Below are 25608 nucleotides of genomic sequence, written 5' to 3'. Positions count from 1 at the left end.
TAATGTGATGTACAACACTCTTGCCACCGATTACTAATTTTACTATACTATGCACTTATTGCATCGCCCTTCTACGAAAAATATTGAATGGCATGACAGTGAGATTCTCACCTGCCAATGTCTACTATGATTGAAACAGAAAGGTCTTTCATCATAGAATGAAAATCACACTAGTATGTCATATATCAAACTCTTCTTTTTCTACGTTAAACAACAACAACGATGATGATGATGGAAATAAAGAGGCTATTGTAAAAACTTGGTCATCCAAAAGAATGAGGAAAAGTTCAACAGTACAAAATACTGTGCATAATTGGCCAAGTCTATTCAAACATTCTTCAAATCATAGCTTAGACCATTAACTTTTACATTTGTAAAGTTATTTAAAAATAAAATTATGAAATGCATGGCTTTTACATTATTTAAGTTGATATTGACAAGAAAATAAAAAATGATTATATTTGTGAACAATAATAAACATCCATAATTACAATTTATAAACCTCCTCTTCCCCCTTTTTCACACTTAAAAAAGTTAAAAAAGCATCGTTACAACTTATAAGTTAGAGGTAAGGAAAAAGAATGCCAGAAGCCGATCTGCACAATGAATGCAACTCACTGTAAGTAAATGTAAATCAGTGGAGTAGATAAAGTAGCCACTAGCCACCATGGGCGAAAATATGGATCCAAGTTGCAAAGATGCCTAGGGCCTAGGGGCTGTGGAGGTTCAGTCATTTCAATAAAATTTATTTATTTATTAAAAACAAAAAAAAAAAACAAAACCCTCTCCATGGCAATGAGGCAAACTGCATTGCATAAACACATTTCTATGGTGCACAGACAGACATCTTGATGTTCAGTTATTGCCAAAAAAGCATAAGATTTGCTAAATGAAACAGAAAAATACATACAACTTTCTGTACTGAAACTAAACAAGTTCAATCTTACTGCTATAAAATTCCCTCCACATTCACCAAAGTTTTTTTAGATGGAATCAATAAAGCCTCTCTCTGTAAGACTATAGCTCGTTCTTTTCTCTTTTTTTCCTGATCCCACGTATCTGTGTGGGTAATGAAATATGACCTCTGTTTAAATTATTCCTAACATGAGATTTACACACACCATACAATCTCTTACCTAAACATCAGTATGTGCTTTAGAGCTCAAACTAAAATATCAGCCCCTGCCTGCATTACCATGGCGTTGGTTTCTGAAGTAGCTGAGAAGTGCCTGAGCCTGCAAGGTAGTTGGAATCCAATAAGTTAACCCCATAGCATCCTAAAACTAATGGCAGAAACCATATATGTAGCTTGTTAGCATCAAACCTTTTCTCTCGCTCTGGGTGTGCCAGACTGGGATAATGCTACTAATGGAGGGACAGCTCCATGCTGGAGAACCATATTGCAGTACCTACTACTGTTTGTGCACAATTGCAGGAGAGCAGCTGCTGCATTCTCCTTACCTCTTGCAGATCCCAACTCCACAACCTCAACTAGAATAGGTATGCCTCCTTCCTGACCAATTGACATTCTTCCCTCTTGAATGGTAGCAAGATTTGACAAAACAGCAACTGCTTTGTCAACCATTCCAGCAGCAGGGTCCATCAACTCTACAAGATGTCTGACTGCACCTGCCTGCACAATGCGGCCCTTGTTTTCATGAAGTATTGACAGGTTAAACAAAGCTGTTGCTGCATCTTTCTTGCCTCTAGGAGTTCCATTTCCCAGTAAATCAACAAGAGACTGTACTGCTGCAGACCTGCCAATTTTAATCTTATTATCCTCAATAACAGAGAGGCTAAAAAGAGTGGCAGCAGAGTTTTCCTTGGCCTCAGGGCTCCCGGTCTCAAGTACATAAATCAGAGGTTCAATTGCACCAGCATTTGCAATTGCAGCCTTGTTGTTATCATTAATTGACAGGTTTAGAAGTGCTGTGACAGCATTTTCCTGTACTTTCATGTCTTCTGAATGCAGTAGGTTAACCAACAAGCTGATAGCACCACAATTTGCAATCACAATCCGGTTGTCCATATTATGTTTGGCAAGTAACCGGAGTTCAGCTGTTGCATTTCTCTGTTGATCAATGGAAGTGCTCTTCAAGTCCTCAATCAGTTTTCTAACTTGCTCCTCAACTTCTGCAAGATCAGCCCTTGTTTCAACAGTAGGGGAAGAAACTATTCTTGAAACTAATCTCTCAGATGGTCTGCGCCAGATCGCTGGAGGACGAAGTCTTGTCCCAACTGGGGATGGAAACTCGGACTCTCTCCTTGAAGCAGCCAAGGTTGCAGCGCGCCGGGATTCTGATGCAACCTCCATGGAAGCTTCAGTAGAAGCTGTTGTGGGTGAAGACACTTCATTTCCATCATGAGCATTTGCACGTGAAAAGTTTGAATTAGACAGCGTACTTGGTGCAGAGGTAGTTCGATTATGGCCCTGATGGGAGTTTTCATCAGCAGATGACACGCTGTTCATGGATAGTGGCATAGAGAAATGACTGACAGAGTTCATGCTCCTATCCCCTGAGTTTGCCAACCTGTCTTCAGAACCCTCAAGAGACATCCTCTCAACATCCAACCGCAGATCATCACCTGCAATTCCAGGCAGAGATTCCTCCGATGATGAACGGGGATGAGAGGGAGATGACTCCTCTCTTTGAATTGCACTAGGGGAATCTAAACAGTGAGCTGAGTCAGGTGATGTGGAGTTATTGGCTCTTGAATGAGAGAAGATATGGATATCCCTGGGTGCACCAGAATCCACATGAGCTACATGTGATGAAGGTTGGTTCACGTTCAAAGACTTTATTGGATCCGGCAGCTTTATATTGTTCAATTCACACCAATTTGCAATCAACGCCTTAACAGTGTAATTAGGAATCAGATTTGTGTGGGTCAGAGTTTGTCTTGTCTTAGGGCAAACAGTGAGGCCAAGATCAATCCATTTTCGAATAAAGTTCCGTTCATATGTTTGTCCAGATGCAACAATTACAGGGTCTGTCATGAGCTCAAGTGAGAGAGGACAACAGAAATCAGCAGGTATCTGCACGGAGGTACAACTCTCGGACTGTTTCATCATAATGAGGCAGTCATGCATATGAGTAACAAGAGCAATAATTTGTTCAATATATTCAACCTCCTCATTCTTTTCAGCTTGTTCAGCATTCTCCTTCAATTTTTCAAGGGCCACTAGCTCAATAAGGAGCTCCTGGTTTGACTTTAAGCTCAAGCAGTCTGCAATTTTTGTAAGGTTATCTGAGCTAGCTCCAGAACCTTCCACATGATTTTTTATGGCTTTTGTGATTGTTGCTGATAATAATTCATAATCCATAGACTTGATTTTCAGTACACAGTTCTGCAAATCATGAATAAGGCATCCCCACCAGGAGTTCAAAATGGAGTCCTCAAAGATATAATTAATGATACATAAGCAAATCTTTGTAAAAAGTGGCACATAGAGATATCAGAGAATGATAGATACAAATTATTCTTGGTTCATACCTCAAGAGATGTCAAACTTGATTCAGCAGGAAGACAGCAATCAGAAGATACAAGTAGCTCAACAATCTTCAGGCTGAAAGCTCGAACTTTTCCAATTAATGATTCAGCTTGCAGAACCTGTTTTTCATCCAAGCATCAGTAAGATAACCTTTTTTTTACTTCAAAGTCTAGTTGTTGTTCTTGCATTCTTCTTTTTTGGAGTCGTCTAATGTATTCAACAGGTTCTTCACATAAAATAAAAAGTTTAACCAGTGTGAAAAGGAGGGGCAATGGATTATTTTCCATGATTAAATACCAAACAGGAAAGCTCCCTTTAATTTAGAGTCTAATTGCTCTATATGAAAAGAAGGACTAGAGGTATTTATCCAATGTTTGCAAATCGTAACTGTAAAGCATAGATGTGACAACATACAAAATAAACTTTACTGCTCAACAGCTGCCAGGTCTGAAACAGCTCCCTCAGCTCATCAACTGAATGGCCCAGTCCTGAAAATACCTTTTGAAGCAGTTCATCAGAAGCTATTTCAGCGTCAACAATACCACTGAGAATTGGCTGTAGGAGCTTCAGTATATCTTCAGTCTTCTGGTAATATTTATGCACCAGTTCAGAATTTATGTTCTCTGGTGATGATAAATGGAAAAAGCTGGAGATGTTGTTGAGAAGCACTTTTAGTAATAAAATCTCCATTCCTCCTGTTATTTGAAAAGAGTACTGGGTATCAATTCTAGAAAGAGAACAGGAATATGGGCCCAAGTGAAGTTACAAAGTGCATGCATATGATCATTTCAAAGACTCAATGTAGAAGAGTAATATAGAGAAAAACTCGAAGTCAACCTCATATATGGATAGGCTCAACCAAAGGCTCTGACCATTACTAAAACATTGAAGATTCTTATGCTAAGACTTATTTAGGCAACAAGTAGTACTAAATTGGGACTTGAACAAAAAGACCAGGAATTATATGAAACAAAAAGTGGCAAGTATATACATATTCTAGTAAACAAATCTGAGAGAAATTCAATTATAAAATCCATGTATAGACAAACACACATTATATTTAAGTTTGAAGGATTCAGAATATAGAACAGCATCATGTAGATCAAAGATACTATTCATGCACCAGTTTGTCTGTTGCAAGGAGTTAGAGGAACAAATTGGGACTGGCAAGATCTCCAATGTTTCTCTTTTCCTTTAAGTTTAAAAGTATTACTTTTAAGGCCAGATGTCCTTCAAGACCTTATAAAAAGATAAATTAGGAATATAAGCTTAGCAATCACACTTCCTAAATCCTTACAGACCCATAACAATGGTTGGAGCACACTTTATGGAATAAAATGTGCCACTATAAGTATTCAGCAGTCTCCCTTGACTAAATAAGAAACGCTCCCTACTTAGCATATTGTTTGACCTGTTGTACATGTTGGTAAACCGTAAACCCCAAAAGTATTTGCCATTTCAATAAATGATACGGATTTAAAATAATTTCAAGATTCAATTATTTCGATTATCCTAACCACTTTTACATAGACTACTTTTTCAATGCATTCCAAGTTCCAACATATATTTAAGTGTTTCCATTACTGGCTGAGATTATTAGAAAACATAAGAAGAAATCAACCCAAGCATTTTTCCTTAATCCCATTGCAGGTAAATTGAAGTCATGAAAATTGAGAGGGACAGAAGTACTTTATCTCTTAAAGTTCCCAGCTAAGTTCCCAATTCTGCTCTATTTCTTCCAAAACAATATGAAAGTTTTTTTTTTAAAGTAAAGAATATAATTCACAAAAACAGCAACAACCAAGCAACTATACCAACTATGGAATCCACAACCAACATATTACAAAAATAGCATGCCAGATTTAATTTTTAAAAAAAAAAAATTATGGAACGATTATTTCTAAAAAAAATGCAAAGATATTAGAAGCAATACAAGTGTACTCAATATGTAAAATTTAGTAACAGAACATTACTACTAAGCTCAATTTACAAATAAAATTCATTTCATGATTTAAACAACAGAATTCAACTAAATTATCATTTATATAATTATATCCAAAAACTTGAGTACAACAGAACAGACAGATGGGCTATCATGAGTTCGTCTGCAACATGAAAGAACTAATGACTGCTCATCACTAAAAAATATGCACAAACCTTATCAGTAATAGCCTCGGCTTCAATTAGTCACGTAGTTTTCTCATGTCAGAGAGACCCAACAAGCCAAGTAAAACTTCCACTGTACTGTTTACCATTTATCTGGCATCAACAGTCAAAAACTGCATGGCAGCAAACCCTGTGTCCAGCAGCTATCAAACCAAGTTTCAAACTTTTAGTAGAATATAATGTAATTCAAATACGCAAAAAATTTGGATACCAAAAAAATTGGATAGGGCTCAGTGCAAGAAAATAGGCTTCAGTTTGAACCTTTATTGACAAAAAGGGCCCAGGGAAAGAAAATATTTGACAAAACATTATTGTGTACTAAATTATTATCATATAGGTCAGCCATCAAAGCAAAGCCTGCATACAAAAGGAATATCTGTACATATTTGCATATTCTTTAAGTAAATTCAACAATGAAAACTATAATAAATGAACTAGTTTTATAATAGGCTTAGTTGCCAATCAGAACAAGTTAGATGTAGACATGTAATTTTGCAGCTAATAAGTTTGAAGTTCCACAGCAGTTAATTAAAAGTCTGGTTCAAGGAAAAGCTTTTCTTGTGGTCTTGTGTAAAATGTTACAGTCAGCATTTAATTGTCACCCAAAGGTTCATTTACTAATGTGAATATCTATCGTACTAGCAACATCGTGATTCTTGGACCCTCTGGATATAACTTTTCTACAATCATGAGTTCAACTTTAGGAAGTTATAAGACTTCCAACAGACTATAACTTGAAAAAGAACAGAGATGAAGATGAAGCAGTAATCCTTAACCATTCAACAGTCTCAAGTGGGTCATATCTCGGGGGGAAGTTGGTAGTGAAGGCAGGTTTAATATTAGGAAGAATAATGAACTTGTTCAAGTGGATTTATAAAAATAAAAATAAAAAACAAAAAGAGCATTTTTTTTTCTTTTTTGATATCTATAACTATTGATTGACCTCTTCTTAAGGGCTTCAGCCTTCAGGTGTTACTTTGGCACCCTGAATTTCCTCAGTAATCAGATCCAGCTTATTTCAAGTATCCAATAATTGATAAATACCTACTCGCTAACCCCAAATTTCAGTAACTAATTCTAAAAGAATATTAGTATATAACATTATGGAAAATAAAAATTCTCCAAAAGTACAAGCCGCAAAACCAAATTAAGATAGAAGTGATTTCTATTTCCACCGGCCGGCCTTACTTAACACTGTCACCAGTTCAACAGCACCCCACTCCCACCCCAACCTTCTGCTCTTTCTCACTTGAGACTTTCGATCACTTGCCGGAACTTTGCTTTAGTAAAAAATTAAGCATGGACAAACAAACAGAAAACTACAAATATCTTTAGAAATGAGCTCAGGTATCCAAGCAAACAAATTAAAGTAACAATAACATTTAACTCATAATTAAACTAAGTAATCGGAAAAATGGAATGTGGTTGAAAAGCTTAGGTTAGAAATTGATGACTTAACTTACCTGAGAAATCAGCGAAGTGGGATATACCGATCGAAGAGGACAGACTCTCGCAGAGTTGAATCGGAGAATTTGAAACAAAGAGAAACACAAGTGAACAGAATCTAGTTTTGCTCTTGGATTGATTCTCGTTCGATTTGCTTGTTTCTGAGAGTTGACAGTGGGTTTTCCAATTTCGTCTTTTTTTTTTCTTTTTTTTTTTTTCCTGAAATGATCTTTGATTTCGTTTTCGGACATAAAGGACTTCGCTGTTTACACCCTTAAGATATGTGTATTTACAAATTATCCTCTGAACTCTTTCAATTGGCATCTGTGCCCACAAGAAAGATGCTAAATGACAAATGGACAGGTTAAAACAAGATTTTAAAAATTCGCACTTAATCTGTTCTATTCAAACATGAGTTCAAATATGAATTGTATATTTAAACAATTTCTCATTTTTAGCTCATTGTAAACATATTTATATTAAAAATTTTGAATCACATTTCTATTCATATTAAGTTGTTCACCTTTTCTCAATGCATTTATTAAAAACATTCAAATAGATAATGGGGGTGTTTGGCAAACGGCTGATAGCTTATAGCTGATAGCTGGTTAGTTTAGCTAGTTGTTGATGGCTGATTGCGTTAACTGGTTTGACCAGCTGGTTGTATTAGTTGGTTATAAAAAACTGTTTGGTAAATTAGCTGTTTATTAGTAGCTGATTGAATGTAAAATGACATTTAAGGGTATTATTATTATTATTATTATAAAATAACAAACACACCACCCATTTAAAAGTAAATCCCATTGATTTTAAAGGATAAAATAGTCAATATACCCATTGTTCCCAACCAGCTGATACAAAAAGCTACATTCATTAGCTTTTCAATTTTCAGCTTATTGACCCAATAAGCCAAGGCTAACGAGCCATTTACCAAACACTTCAAAATAGCTTATTGGTTGGTCAAAAAGCTAAACTTGGTCAAATAAGCTAAAATTTGGCTTATAAGCCAATAACCAAACACCCCCAATATAGAGAATCATTGAGTCTCTATTTATTGGCCATGTTTGGTAAATGGATGTTAGTTGATTGGGTTGGCTGTTTGGGTTAGAATGTATGATTTGTTGATAACATTAGCTGATTGTAGAGAGTTGTTTGATAAATTAACTGTTATGTGATAGTTGTTTGGTATAATTTCTTTTCTCAAAAAGCTAATTGAAAAGACTGCTTTGAGTAGCCTTTTGAATTTTAGCATTTTGGAGTTACAAAAAGCTTATTAACCAAACATTTATATTGATTTTTTAACCAAGTCAAACAACTAATAGTGGTCAAATAAGTCAAAATTGGCTGATAGGTTGATTATTTACCAAGCAGGGCCATGTCTAATTTAAATTAACTAATTAACTAATTTATCTTAATAATATGTTACCAAAGACCTTGTGTTCAAGTGACATGAAGTAAAATCACTTTTAGACGCGCATGTTATGCTCAACTCGCGCGACATGAAATTGCTTTTTTTTTTCTCTATACGTGCGGGCTCCACACAAAAGACCCAATTTACTACAAATTCAATTTATTCTCTTCCCTCTAACTTGACCAAAAAACCCTAACAAATTATAAATGGGGATGCCCTTAGAATATTTCATCTCTATAAGTCATTTTTCTTCTAACACTACAATAAAAAGTTAGAATTGTAACGGGAAAAATGCCCAAATCCTATCACAAATCATGATTTGCAATGGAATACATTATATTTCATTGGTAAAATGCTCGCTACAATTCAATTGCAACGAAATTCAAGTTACAATCCAAACTCTTCAATGCGTGTTGCAACTGTCATTACAATGTTTGCAACAATTTTTTCATGCATACTCCGTTGTAAATATAGCAACGGATTTCAATCCGCTGTAATTTCGATTGCAATGATCGCAACAAGTTTTCCATGACTAATATTGTTGCAAAAATAGCAATCGAATTTAATCTGTTACAAATTTTGTTGCAATTATTACAACAAATAATTTGATTAAATCCGTTGCAATTTACTAAATTTAGTTTACTAACTAATAAGTTAGTTGAAAATTCCGTTGCAAAGTGGGTCTAAAATTATTCAAATGTTATTTATATATCACGTTGAGTTTATTCTCCAGTCAAATGGGCCGGGCTGGTAAACATGATGTCAAAGTGGATTTGAACTACTAAATGGGTTATTGGGTTTTGTTGCCTGAGGGATGCGCGAGTCGGTCTTGTAAAAAAAATGTCAGAAGTGGGGTTTGAACCCACGCCTTCTCACGAAGACCAGAACTTGAGTCTGGCGCCTTAGACCACTCGGCCATCCTGACACTTGTTTATGATTTAGATCTAAAATTATAAAGTCCCTAGTAAATTCCCCACCTGGACATTTAATTTGTGTTATGAATTATAAATAAATATATTAATGTCAAACTACTATAAATGGCTTATGCGGGTATTAAATAACTTGATACAATTAGATTTGACCCATTATATTACTCACACTAATCGTCTTATAACTTTACTATATTGAGATATGTCAAACCCAATATGCAAATTGGGAAGCTAGAATCAGAATTGTGGACTATATTTATAGTTTTGGACTATGACAATTTTACATACAACATTATCGTATTTCCATTATATTAATGATATGAAATTTTTACAATATGTTCTAAATTTAAAAAAAATGAAAACAAAAACTAAATCCTACAAAATAAAATTATGTGTGTATTTATATTAACATTATGTTAAAGGCAAATGAATGCCGAGTTAAGTAGATACTGATTTTTTTTGTTTTTGTTTTTTTGAATCATTTTGGGAGGAGATTTTCCCGCAATCCATCTCCCGGCGGCTTGGAAGACTCTTTAGGAGGGTTAGAGCGTTCGGATTGGGAAGCTAGAATCAGAATCTGCATAAGGATGATGACTAAGACCATGAAGACTACACAGAATGCCGCCTCTGTCCATGAGAATGGACACAGTTCAAACAATTTCATGGCGCCATAGAAAATGAGGCATGACGAAGTACAAACAACCTGTGCAGCCATGAGATCAGAAGAGAATTATAAACAGGAAAGGAAAATGGCTGCAGAAATACAGTGAATCAGATGAATAGCTCACCAACAAGGACTTCATGTTTCGGCTGTTCTTGTGGCATTCTTTGTTGGCAAAACCACCGGTCGCAAGATGTTGCTCCAGCAACGCATCCTTTCCCAATCAAAGATCAACAAGTTGGAAATGGTGGATTTACCAAAAACAAAAAGATAAGTCTTTTTTTAGTTTGGTGCCGAGGGAAACCTGCAGCAACTACCTGAGGGTGTGCATTGAGTAAACTTGCCTTGCGACCTTAGCAGGCAAAGGATCACGAGGAGTTAAATCAGCATAGGTTGTCTATAGCCACAAGAAGGCTGAGATTTGAATTCGTGACCTTGTAGTTACAAGTTTGTTTCCTTAGCCAACTTGGTGGGGTTTATTAATTCCTTTGATGCATATTTCATGTGGTTCTACCTAATCCTTGATAAGTAAGTTCTATGAAGAAATGAAAAATTAACTTCAACCCACTCATATGGGAGTTATGATGAGAGTTTTGCATGTAACTTCAAGAAAAGTGTACCTTTGCCACAAAAATATCTTTACACCACTGTGAAATGTCACTTCCTTTTTCTGGTAAATCCTTCATCAGATGGCGTTCGATGTGAACATGCACCTAGAATCCAAAAAAAAAAGGCCCTTAGATTAATCCGGTACTCATTGCCTACAACACTACATGAGTGTGCACACACAAATGAACGTTTTCAAAATCCAGAAAACTAAAATATATTGTCTTCTCAGTGATGTTTGAATCTTTGATTTAATGAATTAGTCCTTCAGTTTTTTGTTTTTTTTTAAAGATGTGTTGTCTTACCACAGAAGAATGCCCTCTAAGCATTCTTAACATTGTAGGCGCCGGCTCTGTTTTTGGTATGGCCACTGTCATATTATAAATTGCAGGAACAAATGAGCGCAACTGATTAACTGCCAAAACGAAACCCTGAAAAGTGTAAAAATGAGAAATATATAAACTGACCCGAAATTTCTTTTCTAAATTTATACAAATAGACACATTGATGGTATATTCAGCAGTGTTCAGACAAGCACAATATGTTTCCCGTTTTGCTCATTGCCTAGACTGAGTTCAGAGTTGTGAATTGTAACTGCAACTCATTCTCTTGAATCTTAAAGATCTCTTTGTCTAAACAAAATATTTGAAATGAGTGGCATGTATACTATATTGCATGAAAAGAAGATATACACTCACACACGCATATGCATCCAAAAACTGTGTTCAATTGATTTGTTTGTAGCACTTAAAAGTAATATGATGCAACCTTAGTTCGGGGAATCAGCACGTTCTTTGGGACAGGCAATCCAGCCGATGCAGCATATTCTTGGGCTGCTCGAAGCTTTGCCTGCGTAAAGCGAGTCCCTTCTGGAAAAAGAGCCAACCAAAATGGTCGAGGAAAATTCTTTAGCTCTTGGAAACCTGCCTGCAGCAAAAGATGAAAAGATAAATAAATGTAAGGCGCGCAGTGCCTCGAAGTTGAACCACATAAATGAAGCAAAGGCAATGTGCAAGAGATAACCTTCAATGTGCTCTCATCCTTAGCCCAGCGTCTTTCAAGAATAATATAACTAGAAAACCACATTGACCATCCCAAAACCTGTATACATAATATGTGCTTTATGTCAGATGAGATTCACTCATAGAGTCATAGTCAAACAGATTAGACTATCATTTTAAAATTTAAAGCAAATATACAGTATTGAATCATTGTGCAAAATCTCCTAGCGAACTGATAAGAGTAGTGGCATTATTTGGACTGGGAACCAGCAATGAGTCAAAAGGAGAACAATCACACGTTATCTCAAGTTTGTTGAAAAGATTTTAGGATCTACCATAGGAACATGTTACACATGATTACAACCTACAAAGAAACTCGAAACAATGTCTTACTAGACATTTCTCCCATTTTGTTCTATGCATTTTTTAAAAATCAATCCATTTCGTTATTATTTAGCTCAATGGGATTGGATACTCATATCCTATGAAGAGGAATTAGAACATAATATGCAACAACAAAAAAAAGGAGTCAATTTTAAGTTACTCCTTCTACTGCACATAATATAAAGATGATGTATTGACATCACCAAAACCAACATTTACCAGAGCAATTCTAAATATGTTCTAAATTCTAAAATGCCATGACAGTGCTTGCAATGATATAAACTGGCAATACGTAAGGGTTCATATACTATGAAAAACTTACTGGTATATATGATATAGCTTTCTTGATGACAGCTAGAGCATAACCAAGGCAACCTGCTCGCTGCCAATCATTTCAGTTATCAGTCATATAATAATAGCAGAGCCCATAATGATATCGGCAAGAGCACATTTCCTCATTAAAATCAAGATGTTTAATGTCAAGAGCCTGTGAGATTTTCAGAATTATTATCAACAAAATTAGATCAATCTCATAGCACAATTTCAAATCAAATTCAAATATTCCAACCTCCCTTTCCTCCCCTCTACTCAGCTATCTACTGCCTTGGTTTTGCATGACTATCAAGATAAAAATATTTAATGGCAATGATATAAATTGCTGATAAAGAAAGAAAATGGGAAATTTGGAAGATGGGGAATTTTCAGCACCGAACATTGCAGTAAGTTTTTTTTTTCTTTTTCTTTCTTTTATTTTTATGAGATTATTGCATGATGATAGAAATTAAAAGAAAAATAATAAATTTAAGTGGATAAAAACCTGAGCTAGGACCCATCCGACAAGCCAATCGATATCACTTCTGTGGTTAGAAATAAAAAGTGCATGCTCTTTACCTGAAGTTAAATTAAGTTTATCAGCAAATGTAATTTAAAGAATATAGCTAGAAAATTAAACAGAAGAACGTAATTAACTAGCTAGAGAATCTTACCCATTAATTTATAAGTTTCTGGGTCTATGTACAGCTGAATCTGCAATGGCATAGTCAGTTAACCACACTGTTAGATCTGAACACACAAAAAAATTAACTAAAACAGAACAAAATAATAGAGGAATATAGTAAAATTTTGGCGACTAAAATTTCTTCTTATTTCTCTTTGAGAATATATTAGACTCTGCCTAATGAAGTTCATAGGAGATACCCCGTTGGTTCCACACAAACATGGTGTTCCTTTCCTTTACTTTTCTTGATAGTAGAAGAAGCTTTAGTAAAGAGGATGAAGAATTCCAACAAAATGTCAAGGTTCATTAGGTTCTCTTGCAGATTTAGTAGAAAATGAAGTAAAATTTGAACAAAAGAAATTATTGTTACCATTTTCTGTGATAAAAATATAATACAATTCCATAAATCATTTAATCTCGAGTAATGTGAACAATTCTGGAAACGAAAATAAAGGCCTCTAATCCAGACACCTTGATATTTGCCCACCAGTCGAATAGCCATACAGGCTGCAACCACAATATTTCCACAACTTCTTTGTTTATCGTTCTATATAAGTTCTTCGAAATTGGACGAACTAGGGCAAAGACAATAGCCTGAAAGTGAAAATATTACGAAATGCAATCAATACAAACCATTCTGTCAACAAAGTTGGTGCAATCCAATAAATATTTTAGTAACCTTCTAAAGAAATGTTTAGCAGTCTCATTGTTCTCCAAAGTTTTACTCAACATTTTTCATTCTGTATATATATTTTTTACTAATTATGGATTTATGGTACATAAATTAAAGTAGGGTGAAGTCATCCAATTCACGGGTATTCCAAAATGGAAATAAAAGTGCACTTGTTCGCATTTCCTTAATAAAAAAAAAAACAAAGAAAAAAAGAGAGAATAATCTTGAATGTCTCATAAACTAATTAAGGAATCACACTGAATGTGAAATATGCAACAATTTGAATCAGTTTCCATAGTGGAGGTTCAATTAGATAATCAGAGTAATTCTCACATCCAGAGATTGTAACCCTTATAACACTTTGAATTTAATATACAATTCAAGTTTTTCGCATTTACAATTGCATAAATGGAAATAATGCTCCCTGTAATTTGTTCTCATAAAAGCATGAGCTTGGGCATAATGTTGATTCAACTTCCCATAATGTCATTAAAACTGCAAAACACACACTTTTAACATGTTTGTCTTAGAAAATTTCCCATGATCATGATGAAATGCAAAAGTAACCAAAACAAATAAATCATTCTTAAAAAGAAACAAGAAAGTGCAAACCAGATATTTAAAATACTCAAGTGACAAAGTAAAAAGGGATTTGCAGAAAAGGGGCACCTGAACGAAGTTGATAACAAGACCAGAGAGGAGGAAGAGTACACCGAGAGGAAGAATGACTGCGGCCGCGATCGCCATTGCAGAGAAGATCGATCAAAAGAAGGCACCCACATGAATCAACAATTAAAGATTGGCCGGAAGAGAGAATTGAAGAAGTGTATTATGCATGCATAGTTGCCAAAGAGACAAAAGGCCATGTTTTTGAACGGAAAAACTCAAAACTGCAAATACTGACTGCGCCTACGCGCTACGCCACACCTTCCGCTACTGGCTACGCTTTCTAATTTATTCTGAACCAACGTTTTCTCAATTTTTCAATGGATTTCTTTTTCTTTTTATTTATAGATTTAGTTATTTAATTTTAAAGGCGTTATTAAATACTTGATAATTGGAATGAGTTTGGCTGAAAATAATTTGCATGTTTAGTAATATGATGAAATTCGATTATAAATATTGATGTTTGGTTTTACATGACCTTACAATCGAGATAAAGAAAATGCAATGAAGAAGTCGGTTAAGTAAACTCAAGAGAAGAGAACCCGACTTCTCTAAAATAACCTCTCAACCTTCTCTAGAACAATTTCTTTAAACACCTCTCTTAAAACAAATTCTCTAAAACATTAGGATCAATCAAATTATAGGCTTCATACCAAATACAAATAATAATTTAAACTCCACAACATCATACTATTATTTATGATTCTAGTAGACATATCTGAATACATATACTCAACCATTTATTATATACGGAGTAAATGTTTAACACATCATTAAGTAATGACTTCAAATTTCTTTTGTCACGAAAAAAATAATTATAAAAATAAATTGAACTTGAATTTAGGTTGCCTCGAGTTTAACTTTGAATTAGTTATTCGATTGGATTTAAGAATTTAAGTATAAGTGTTATTTGATAATATAAGATTCAAGCTTAGTTCAATTGACTCGAATTACATATATGAAAAATTATAATATGTGAATTGACATGATAACTCTTTATATTCAATACTACCAAAGTGATGCCAAATTCATTCAATTTATATCGATTATAACTTAAAAGTTTTAAAGCTTTATACCGGATACAAAGAGCTAGCTATTACAAGGCATAAGTTAAAAAAATTTGAAATTAACTGGACAAATCATAAAAAAAAAAAAAAAAAAAAAATTGAAACTTGAGATTGGCCCCCCAAAATAAATCAAATTTTGACCAAACAATTGGGTATGAGTTTGTACCTCTTTGTTCAACGATGGAAATATCCGCCCTCTTCTATATTTGTTAGAAAACATATAAAAATGAAAGCTATGGTAAAATTTGGATGAAATACAAACAACATAAAACGAAGAGAGAATTCCATTACTCGGAGTGTGCAATTTGTAACAGCGGGACTAAGAAAAGAAGAAAGAAGAAAGAATGAGTGGGCCGCAGCCGATGGCGGCGTCGCAGCCATACCACCAGGCAACCACCCTCGAGGAAGTCCGAACCCTTTGGATTGGGGACTTGCCCTATTGGGCCGAAGAGCCCTATCTCCAGAGCTGGTTCTCTCACACCGGCGAGGTTAACTTGTATTTGTATATGTTTATTGTTTCTTGTGGTTTTTAATTTTTATTCTTTTAGTTATGAGGTTTAAGAGAATTAGTACTCCTCTTAGTATTATATTGGTAATTCTTGGTATTAAATCATAATGGAATGTGGTATAGCGCTGCATATATCGTACTCTATTAGCAAGCGGCTGCCCAGCTTAGATTCATAGTTGCTATGGAGTACTAGTCAGGCACTAGAAGTGAATTTCGGGTACTATTAATTTTCAGAATTTTAGCCATAAATCATAATTCCATAATCATTTTCATTATTATTTTTTAAAATTTCTTTTCAGTGCTATGCTGTATCAAGTTTGCCTTAGAAATTAAGCCAATGGCTTTAAAAATTAGTTTTGGCAACGGATAAATTCATGATTATGTGTCTGCTGAGAAATTGATTGCCTTAAAATTTATCTGTAACTTATGAGTTTGCATGCTGCCTTGGTGAATTCCTCATTTACTTGGTGTTGGATTAAAAGGTGACAAATAAAGAGTAGAAGATACTGGAAAGATTTCTGTTCCTTGATTTGAAGTTACAAACTTACAATGCCTTTCATTAGTTCCACCTCTGATTTTTCTTTTTGTATTTAACTCCTAGATAAATGCTCATGTTTCATATTCAGTACCTCAATATTACAACACATAGTGTGTTCTCTCTTTGTGGATATGCTTTATTTTACATTATGACTCTGTGATGCACAGTGGTGTTTTATGTTCTTCACTTTGTTGGCATCATATTATATATTTTCAATAATAATGATTTTTTGATCCCAAATGCCAGTTAATTTATGAATTTGATCCTTTGAACTTAGTTGTATGCTTGTGTGAAAAATTGACATGCTGATATCTTAATAATCATGGTGGCTGATATAGGTACTTTCAATAAAAGTGATTCGAAATAAAATCACAGGCCAACCTGAGGGATATGGGTTTGTGGAGTTTACTTCACATGCAGTAGCTGAGCATATTTTGCAGTCTTATAATGGAACACAAATTCCTGGGACAGAATTAACTTTTAGGTTAAATTGGGCATCATCTGGGATTGGAGAACGACGTGATGCTGGCCCTGAGCATTCTATATTTGTAGGGGATTTAGCTCCTGATGTTACAGATTACTTATTGCAAGAGACATTCCGTACTCATTATCCATCTGTCAGAGGAGCCAAGGTTGTTACTGATCCCAATACTGGACGCTCTAAGGGATATGGCTTTGTTAAGTTTGCTGATGAGACAGAAAGAAACCGCGCTATGACTGAAATGAATGGTGCCTATTGCTCAACTAGGCCAATGCGTATAAGTGCAGCAACACCCAAGAAAACCACTGGCCTTCAACAGCCTTATGCAGTAGCCAAAGGTAACTTTCAAATATGCATGTATTCCCACATTGTATATCATGGTTTACCCGAGTCTATGATGCTGAAAAACTCCAAACATCGGGCCCTTAAGTTCTATCTGAAATTGGTATACACTAATGGTGTTTTATATTTATATTTATATTTTTTTGTGCAGCATTATATCCACCTCCAGTTTACCCTCCTGTGATGCCAACAATTCCCGAAACTGACGTAAATAATACTACTGTGAGTTGCAAACTTTGAGCTTTTTTTGTGGCTTCATATTTTCCATTCTTAATCTAATGCTCTTGCTGGATTGCAGATTTTTGTTGGCAATCTGGATCCAAATGTTACAGAAGAGGAACTGAGACAAATCTTTTTGCAATTTGGGGAAATTATTTATGTCAAGATTGTTGCTGCCAAAGCATGCGCGTTTGTACAGTTTGCTGCAAGGTCTGTTTTACTTTGGTATACCAAATATATTTAGAGGGTTTATTTTTGTGGTATTGTTGTTTAGTCATGGCTAGCTATTGCCATTGAGGCTGTTGGAAATCAGTATTTTGTTTGGGTCACTTGATTTCTTATCTATTATTTATTTTTATTTACATCATCTAGTTTTCATCTTTGGAACTTGTGCACATAGGGCATCTGCTGAAGAAGCAATTCAGAGGATGAATGGTACTGTGATTGGTCAACAAATAGTTCGTGTTTACTGGGGTAGGAGTCCAACTGTTAAACAGGTAACTAGTCTGCTGAAATTTCATATTGTGTTTTTGCTAACCGTGTGGTTACTTGCTGGTGACATACATCAATACAAAAATTGTCTAGTAGAATCATTTAGAGTTGACTATTGAAACATGTTTCATTGAAGGTATTCTTTTTACTATAGCCATTTCAAATTGATGTCTACTTTTTTACAATTGCAACTTTTCTTTCCTTGGGGTTTGGGGCTTAGCCTGGTGGTATGCGCTCTGTTAAGTCATTGTTTGGCTTTGTTAGTCAAAATCAAATAGGGCATTGAATTTGAAATATAATGAATATAGCTCAATAACCCTATAGAAGATGGAAAACAACAATCAAACGAGTTATAGACGAAAGGAAATGATAATGCATAACCTAGTGGAACTTCATGTCATTTGCTGATGCACATCATATCTTTACCTGCTGATGTATTGTCTGTAATGAATAATAGAAAAATGAAAGAGAGTGTTTTTACTCCTTTTTATTCACCTTGCTTAAAGAAATTATTCTCTCTCATGGGTGTTCAGTTTTCAATAGACTAATTAGTCCAACAAGAGCTTTTATGACTATTTGACCATCTATTTAGGATGCTGGTATCTGGGGTCAGGCAGCTGATGCAAGCCAATGGAGTGCATATTATGGTTATGGACAGGGATATGATGCATATGCTTATGGAGCCACTCAAGATCCTTCAGTTTATGCGTATAGCGCTTATCCTGGTTATGCTCAATACCCTCAACAGGTAATATTTGACCACTTTTTTGGTCATATTCACACTCCTGCTAAGTTGTCTTCATAGTATATTGTTTCGCTGGCTGACTTTTTTCAGTGATTGAATAACTATATTATTAAATCCCATCTTGTTGAGAAATGGGCAAAAATGAAAACCAGATCCAACTTCCAAGACATTTTTTTTCTGGTGGGGTGGAATTTGGATTTTACTGATATCCTGGAAGAGATTATGATTTAGAATTGATCCTGCTGAAGTTATTGAGATGGTACAATTAGAAAAGTTTCAATGCAAACTTGATTGTGATCTTCTCTTCAAAGGATGCCCTTAGAAAATGTGGGGAATTGATTTCAAGCCTCTCCCATTCTACACATTAATTTCAATCGGCCTATCATTCTCCAATCTCCATATCTCTGATGGTTCACTTTTTAAAGCTTGAACTAACTTTTATTTCAGGTGGCAGCCACCATCTTCAACAATCCCTCAAGATAACCCAAATAGATTCTTTGTGTTATATCGCTTCTTGCATCCTGCTTGACACTGCATGTCTTCATTTCCTATGCCCCTAGAAAAAGAACTTTTCACATGCCTTTTCCTTCACCAGTGGGCACAGAATTTCCTGGTGATCTGATTCCTTTGGTGTCTTGCTTAATTTAATTCCTTCACTGAAAATGGAAACCTTGAAATTTCAAGGCTAGATTAAAATAAAGTAATGCCAACAACTCTGTCATCATTCCTTTAATTTCAAGGCTAGATAGGCCCAAGCTCATGTGAGAAACTTCATGGGAGAGACTGCCAAGAGATTTGCTGGCTAGATTTGTAAAGCTATTTAAGAAAAGGGGTTTGAAATTTGTTGCTACCTTGTGACCATTTTGGGGGAACATTATCTTGTATAGTTGTATGATTGGGGAAAATTTATGGTTTAACCTTTTTCAGAAGTAAACTGATGAGCTTATTGTGATGGTAACTCTCACATTTAGCCAATTTTCTCATAATCCTCCTATTTAAATTTACCCACAGTAGAAGCATAAAACATGAGTTGTTTATTTATCTTTAATTGCCGAGTTTAAGAATGTGGGTGATTAATATTACTATTCAAACACCGGGGAAAAAGAGAGGAAACAATGATGATAGTTACCTCAAATCATGTATCATCCTTCTGATGTAGGGTGAAGGAGCTCAAGATATTGCAACCTTGTCTGCTACTATGCCGGCTGTGGACCAAAGGGAGGAACGGCAGGACCCTTTGGCTACACCTGATGTTGACAGGTATTCCTTCTTTCACTATTCCAATAGATGCATGTTTTACCACATGCTGTATTTATTGCTAAATTTCATGAAAATGGGTAAATTTATGACTCCAGTTGTCTGAAGGGCAGTATTAAAGTGTATTGAAATGGCAATTTTCTGTTCATAGGTTAAATGCTTCTTACCTTGCTGTCCATGCAAGTGCCATCTTAGGCCGGCCTCTATGGCAAAAGACAGCATCACTTTCAGAGCAAGCGTAGAATTCATCCCTCACAGAGATCCTATGGTTTCATTTTTGTAATGACATTTAACGGCTGAGATTTTTCCATATTGTAGGATATAACTATATAAGAAACCGTGTTGTTTACTATGTTACAGTACATGCTACTTCCAGGATTCTCCAATGAAATGCTATGTTCTAAATATATACATAGTTTCATCTGTAATTATTGTCTCTTGTTGCTTTGGTAGACCTTCTTTTAGAAGCTGTTATCACTGCTTCATCTCTTATTAAGCTAGTAGACTAGATAGACTAAGAGTGTTTAGTTATCAAGATGGTGATGGTTTTTGTTTAGTTTTTAGCAGATTCAAAATCGATTTGGAGACTAAGAGCAAATTTAGTTAACTGGTTTTTATTTGAAATGTTCTGATTTCCAATAGTTAATACCACCACTCATAACAAATTACATACTAAATATTAACAATTTAACAAATTACATATTGAATGTTAACAATTTACATATTGAATGTATCTTAAATAGATTTTAAAAAAAAGGTGTAATTAAATTCTACAATTATTTATTCATCAAGTTGTTGCTAATTACCGATTTAGACAATTTTGAACAAAAAGAATAAAAAAACTAAAACTAAAAAGTTGTCAAATTGATACTATCGCCATCAATGCTGACTAAAACATAATTTTAAGAAAGTGTAAAATATCAAAATTTCAACAATATGTATATGTTTATAATAGAAATTACAAATATAAGTAATATCTCCACCATTTTTCATATTGAAAACATGACATTGTAGAATTTCTTTTATATATAGTTAATTAACTTAGTGGATCACACAATGCATGGGTGTTGCATAGCAACCAAAACAAGATCACACAAATTCAAGCATAGGCTAATAGGTTCTCTTTAGTCCCAAGAACATGAGAACAATGCTAACATAATCAAATCTGTAGCCAGCCTTTAGGAGCTGAAGCTTCTTAAAATCCCATGGAGGATATCTGAACCAAAAGTCTATCAGATAACTTCTTCTAGCAATTACTTTCTCATGGCTGAATGTATCAAATGAGAACTTCCCATGGTACCTCCCAAACCCACTCTCTCCAACTCCCCCAAATGGAAGAGTATCAGCTGCATACTACAAAATACCAAAAAAAAATAAAAATCAATACGGTATCAGAGCAAGTAGTAGATGTCATTAAATTAGGCGGGTGTCGCCTTTCAGTAGAGTCTAAAGTATAAAATAGTTATTTGTTAGGCAGAGGCTTGTAAAAGGCCAAGTCCAGCAACAAAGGCAGAGGGTGAGGGTCAAATCCAGGCATCCAGCACATTGCCTCTCGAAAATGTGGCGGTATATAAGGAAATAAAGTTGTGTTTTTGCTACGAGTTATAGCTTTTGGCGTGGTGATAACATAATGGATGAACTTACTTGGACAATTGTATCATTGAACACCAAGCTTCCTGAAGATGTCTGAGATACTATCTTGTTCTTGAGTGTTTCATTATGAGTGAAGGCATAAATGGTAAGAGGTTTAGGCCTGAAGTTGATGAAATCAATGCTGTCTTCAATTTTCTCCAGCTGCCATAACAACAACACAATTGACTTTATACAGATATTTCCATAGAAAACAGTTGAACTGTATTTATATGTTAACAGGAAGTCAATTCTCACTGTTATTATTGGGAGAATTGGACCAAAGATTTCTTCTGTCATGACTGCAGCATTAAGAGGGGGATCCACCAACAGCGTTGGCTCGATGAACCTGCGCGTAGATTGCCATGAGTTTTCGAGATTTGTGGCGTTGCATATACTGTATGCTCTCTGAAGAGATACTTACAGATTATCTTCATCCATTAAACCACCATAGACCAGAGAAGCTTTCACTTTAGGCTCATCCAAAAAACTCTTCAGCCTTGTGAAGTGTTTTTTGCTGACTATCCTGGCAACAGAGTGTGTCTGTTTTGGATTGTCTCCAAAAACTGCCTGGATATATTTCTTCAGAAGTTGGACCTGATTCCAGAGTAATCATTTGAGAAAATTAATGTTTCCCAGTTTGAAAACACAGACAAGATTTTGACTAAATCATGGGAAAAATCAAAGAAAAACAGAAGTACTATTTTACCAGCTCAGATGAAAACTTCCTTTCCACAAGTATGTAGTCAATTACAATGCATGCTTGACCAGAACAGGTGCCAAATTTTCCAGCAAGAATCCTTTTCAATGCAATCTTGGGAAGTTTACAGAAGGAAGTCATGAGAGAGTATTAGGATAAGCGCTTACCACTACCCAAAGCTGTCAAGACAGTAATTTTATTTTCTTATACCTTCACACATTTTCAAGAGTTAGGTGCTGGACTTGGCCCTTTACCGACCTCAATCCAACAATTCCCTGACCATATGATGTAAGACTTGGCCATTTATGGGCCTTCGCCCAACAATCCCCTAAACATATGGTACTGGGCTTGGCCCTTTACCGGCCTCCATCCAGCAATCTAATAGTCACATAATGCTGGATTGGCCCATTATCTGCCTCCGCCTAACAATCTCTTACCTACATGGTGTTGAACTTGGCCGGCTTTCACCCAACAATCCTCTAGTCATATGGTGCTGGATTGACTTTTATCAACCTCCACCCAATAATCCCCTAACTATATGGTGTTGGACTTGGCCTTTTGGGTGCCTCCCTCCAACAATCTCCTAGTAACATGATGCTAGACTTGACTCTTAGCGGCCTCCGCCCAACAGAAAGATTGCTAATGAACAATAAAGATTACCAAGAACAAAAGGAAGAAGGAATTACATCTTTATCCCAAGAACTGGAAAGAGAATCAACAATGGCAGGGCATTTTCCTCCCAGTTCCAAAGTGACCGGAGTCAGGTGCTTCGCCGCGGCAGTCATAATGAGTCTCCCCACCGCTGCACTGCCTGAAATCAGCTCGAAATCAACAGTGGTCCAAGAAAAACAAAGAAAAAACTCTCCAGAAATGTGAGTGGCATTAAACCTGTGAAGAAAATCTTGTCCCATTTATGCTCCAACAGCCTCTCAGAAACCAAACTCCCACCTTCAATCACCTTAAAAGCTTTAGGGTCTAAATAAGCAGAAATAGACTTGGCTATCACTGATGAACATGCCGGAGCCTGCTCTGACGGCTTAAGAACAGCAACACACCCTGCGGCTATTGCTCCGATGATGGGTTCCAATGCTAACCCTTCATTAGCAGAAGAAAATATTTTCATTTCACAACATTTTTCACATGCATAGAATTAAAAAATGGAGAATTTTTTTTTTTGCTGATCATCACCAATAGGGAGATTCCAAGCTGAAAAAACCAGGACTAAACCCAGGGGTTCAGGAATTATCTCCGCTTTTGCAGGGAATGCAGCAAAGGGCAATTTGGCCTGGAAAACAGTAACAGCCATTCTCAAGTTTAAACAGAACAGAACAGAAAAAGACCATTTACCAAAACACAGAAAGATATATCAAAGATGATACCTTTTTACCAGACATCCAGCCCTTTAAGCCTGCCATGGCAAACTCTATAGACTTTACAAGTGGTCCAATCTAAGGATGAAAATAAAAAGGGGGCTGGGGAGTTAGAAAAATGGGAATAGACTGAAAATCTGAAACAGCTTCATGTAGGAATATAATTTGTATGAGTGACCTCATCTCTGTAGGCTTCAACATGGTGTTTTCCCAGGTCTTGTTTGAGGGCCATGGAGATTTCATCTTCTTTCTCCTGAACCAGTCTGAGCAAAGCTTTCAACTGGGATCTCCTCCAAGATTCTTCCCTTGTTTTACCTGAACGGAATGTCTTCCTTAGCTCCTCCAAACTTGCTCCAAAATCTTCCATGGATGCTCTGCTTTCTAGCTGTTTTTTTTTTCTTCTGAATTGTGTTTTCTCTAGCTCAAGCGTTGCCCAGTATTTATACTCATTCATCATTCAACTTACAGTCTTCCTAGGTTCTGATATATGATTAGGACCTCACAGAACCTACTATGGTTGCACATAAATATTACATCTGTCCATTAGACAATGCGCTATTCATTAGTCAAACTAAATATGTGTTTGGTTTACAGAAATGAGTATCAAAGTCATTGTTATTGTTTAATTGACAGATTTTTATAACACTACTTTGAGTTTTGATTATCTCATTAATTGCAAAACTCATTCTGTAATAAAATAAGGATTTCATTTCCCTTCCTTCTCATCTTCCCCAACCATTACTAATCATTCACATTCCACCCTACAACTAAACATGCAAAATACTTTCACCAAAATTCATTACCATTACTAAGTATTTGATACTTACTCCGATTCAGATTCTCATGTGTGAACCAAACGCACCATAACTCTTTTTTCTTTATTCATTTTATACAGTAATTTTTTTTTTTTTTTTGTGTTTAATGGTATTTTAATGTAATTTTTAAATATATAAAATTTATATACTCTTAAATTCAATATAATAAAAATTGAATTATAAATGATTTCAAGTTTCGTTAACAAACAAAAAACACATAATGGAAATGAGGGTGTAACAAATTTTGTTTTTACTTTTGTGTGATTTACAATTTTTTTTTTTCGCATTAATGTTTGATGGTGGACTCCTAAATGGCACTTGTCGTTCTCAAAAAATAAAAAATAAAAAATGGCACTTGTCAAATCGATCATTAATTATCTTAGCCAAATGATATTCAAGAAAATAGTGGCATTATCGGGAAGAGGTGGATGAGTGTGAAACATGATTTTCATACTTGGATCACTATGAATTATATTTTTATTAACACTAACTTAGTCGAGATTGTTGTACAAGATCTTTCTAGTACCGTTTATATTTACCTCTCTTCTGTTGTTTGTGGATTATTATATACAAGATTTTTTTTAATACGGTATAGGCTTACTTTTTCTACATAATTTGTGAGCTATTACATAAGGGTCTTTTTAATAAAGTGTACATTTACTTCTCTTTGTGTGGCTTGCGAGCAATTACATGCATGGTTTTCCTAATATAATTTATGTATATGTTTACCTCACATGCGTGATTTGTGATTATTATATATTCCCTCTGTCCCATTTTATGTGTTGGATTTGGTTAACAAAACTTGACTAAGTTATTTATAATTTAATTTTTCATAATATTAAGTTTATAAGTAGTATGTAAAATTTATATATTTATAAGCTACAATAAAAGTATACTCTGTATTAAATATTAAAAAAATCAAATTTAAAAATTATAAGAAAATGTTAATAGAAATAAGTAGGAAAGAAAGAATTGTTTTGGTAGTTAATTAGTGGAACGAGAGTGTAGCGGA

The 25608-nt window shown here is 35.2% G+C and overlaps 4 protein-coding genes and 1 non-coding gene across 7 annotated transcripts; 1 reads left to right on the top strand and 4 right to left on the bottom strand.

The window, feature by feature from the left end:
• Positions 1 to 409: 409 nt before the first annotated feature.
• On the bottom strand, positions 410 to 7310 carry LOC116016372 (U-box domain-containing protein 4). Of its 3 annotated transcripts, XM_031256610.1 has the most exons (7): positions 7123 to 7310; positions 5651 to 5802; positions 3908 to 4188; positions 3496 to 3612; positions 1325 to 3397; positions 1137 to 1235; positions 410 to 596 (listed from the first exon to the last, which is right to left on the bottom strand). In XM_031256610.1, exons 3-6 carry the CDS (start codon positions 4181 to 4183, stop codon positions 1176 to 1178), a joined length of 2526 nt encoding a protein of 841 aa, XP_031112470.1. In that variant the 5' UTR covers positions 4184 to 4188; positions 5651 to 5802; positions 7123 to 7310; the 3' UTR covers positions 410 to 596; positions 1137 to 1175. The 3 variants fall into 3 exon arrangements, with proteins under 3 accessions (XP_031112470.1, XP_031112469.1, XP_031112471.1); XM_031256609.1 differs by lacking the exon at positions 410 to 596 and having other exon boundaries at positions 775 to 1235; XM_031256611.1 differs by lacking the exon at positions 410 to 596 and having other exon boundaries at positions 775 to 1235; positions 1325 to 3349.
• Positions 7311 to 9357: 2047 nt separating this feature from the next.
• On the bottom strand, positions 9358 to 9441 carry TRNAL-CAA. The gene has a single exon. It is a non-coding gene; the product is annotated as a tRNA-Leu (tRNA).
• A 289-nt stretch (positions 9442 to 9730) lies between these two features.
• On the bottom strand, positions 9731 to 14695 carry LOC116017584 (1-acyl-sn-glycerol-3-phosphate acyltransferase 2-like). Its single transcript, XM_031258190.1, has 11 exons — positions 14437 to 14695; positions 13566 to 13688; positions 13084 to 13123; positions 12915 to 12988; positions 12420 to 12479; positions 11736 to 11813; positions 11481 to 11639; positions 11018 to 11143; positions 10727 to 10819; positions 10234 to 10320; positions 9731 to 10148 (listed from the first exon to the last, which is right to left on the bottom strand). The coding sequence occupies exons 1-11, from the start codon at positions 14512 to 14514 to the stop codon at positions 9924 to 9926; spliced, it is 1143 nt and encodes a 380-aa protein (XP_031114050.1). The 5' UTR covers positions 14515 to 14695; the 3' UTR covers positions 9731 to 9923.
• A 1000-nt stretch (positions 14696 to 15695) lies between these two features.
• LOC116017016 (polyadenylate-binding protein RBP47B') lies at positions 15696 to 20510 on the top strand. Its single transcript, XM_031257520.1, has 8 exons — positions 15696 to 15988; positions 16885 to 17365; positions 17521 to 17591; positions 17668 to 17798; positions 17989 to 18085; positions 18673 to 18828; positions 19985 to 20085; positions 20234 to 20510. Exons 1-8 carry the CDS (start codon positions 15845 to 15847, stop codon positions 20322 to 20324), a joined length of 1272 nt encoding a protein of 423 aa, XP_031113380.1. The 5' UTR covers positions 15696 to 15844; the 3' UTR covers positions 20325 to 20510.
• Positions 20511 to 21025: 515 nt separating this feature from the next.
• Positions 21026 to 24194, bottom strand: LOC116015126 (aldehyde dehydrogenase family 3 member F1-like). The gene is made up of 10 exons (XM_031255138.1): positions 23960 to 24194; positions 23791 to 23859; positions 23600 to 23696; positions 23300 to 23506; positions 23098 to 23222; positions 22421 to 22525; positions 22136 to 22308; positions 21970 to 22060; positions 21727 to 21876; positions 21026 to 21435 (listed from the first exon to the last, which is right to left on the bottom strand). Exons 1-10 carry the CDS (start codon positions 24146 to 24148, stop codon positions 21193 to 21195), a joined length of 1449 nt encoding a protein of 482 aa, XP_031110998.1. The 5' UTR covers positions 24149 to 24194; the 3' UTR covers positions 21026 to 21192.
• Positions 24195 to 25608: the final 1414 nt, after the last annotated feature.

This window comes from Ipomoea triloba, chromosome 4, assembly GCF_003576645.1.
Source record: "Ipomoea triloba cultivar NCNSP0323 chromosome 4, ASM357664v1".
NCBI classification, from domain to species: Eukaryota; Viridiplantae; Streptophyta; class Magnoliopsida; order Solanales; family Convolvulaceae; genus Ipomoea; species Ipomoea triloba.
This window is presented reverse-complemented; position numbering and strand designations above follow the sequence as displayed.

Excerpts from the sequence above, each read along its gene's own strand:
- LOC116016372 (XM_031256610.1), bottom strand. The coding sequence starts at position 4,183 with ATGGAGATTTTATTACTAAAAGTGCTTCTCAACAACATCTCCAGCTTT. Across the intron at positions 3,613-3,907 it reads TGAGCAGTAAAGTTTATTTT|GTTCTGCAAGCTGAATCATT; the intron begins GTATGTTGTCAC and ends GATGAAAAACAG. Across the intron at positions 3,398-3,495 it reads CAAGTTTGACATCTCTTGAG|GACTCCATTTTGAACTCCTG; the intron begins GTATGAACCAAG and ends TATATCTTTGAG.
- LOC116017584 (XM_031258190.1), bottom strand. The coding sequence starts at position 14,514 with ATGGCGATCGCGGCCGCAGTCATTCTTCCTCTCGGTGTACTCTTCCTC. Across the intron at positions 12,989-13,083 it reads AGAAACTTATAAATTAATGG|GTAAAGAGCATGCACTTTTT; the intron begins GTAAGATTCTCT and ends ATTTAACTTCAG. Across the intron at positions 10,321-10,726 it reads AAGATATTTTTGTGGCAAAG|GATGCGTTGCTGGAGCAACA; the intron begins GTACACTTTTCT and ends TGATTGGGAAAG.
- LOC116017016 (XM_031257520.1), top strand. The coding sequence starts at position 15,845 with ATGAGTGGGCCGCAGCCGATGGCGGCGTCGCAGCCATACCACCAGGCA. Across the intron at positions 17,799-17,988 it reads TTTGTACAGTTTGCTGCAAG|GGCATCTGCTGAAGAAGCAA; the intron begins GTCTGTTTTACT and ends TTGTGCACATAG. Across the intron at positions 18,829-19,984 it reads ATGCTCAATACCCTCAACAG|GGTGAAGGAGCTCAAGATAT; the intron begins GTAATATTTGAC and ends CTTCTGATGTAG.
- LOC116015126 (XM_031255138.1), bottom strand. The coding sequence starts at position 24,148 with ATGGAAGATTTTGGAGCAAGTTTGGAGGAGCTAAGGAAGACATTCCGT. Across the intron at positions 23,860-23,959 it reads TTGAAGCCTACAGAGATGAG|ATTGGACCACTTGTAAAGTC; the intron begins GTCACTCATACA and ends TTTCATCCTTAG. Across the intron at positions 21,877-21,969 it reads CAATTCTCCCAATAATAACA|CTGGAGAAAATTGAAGACAG; the intron begins GTGAGAATTGAC and ends TTGTTATGGCAG.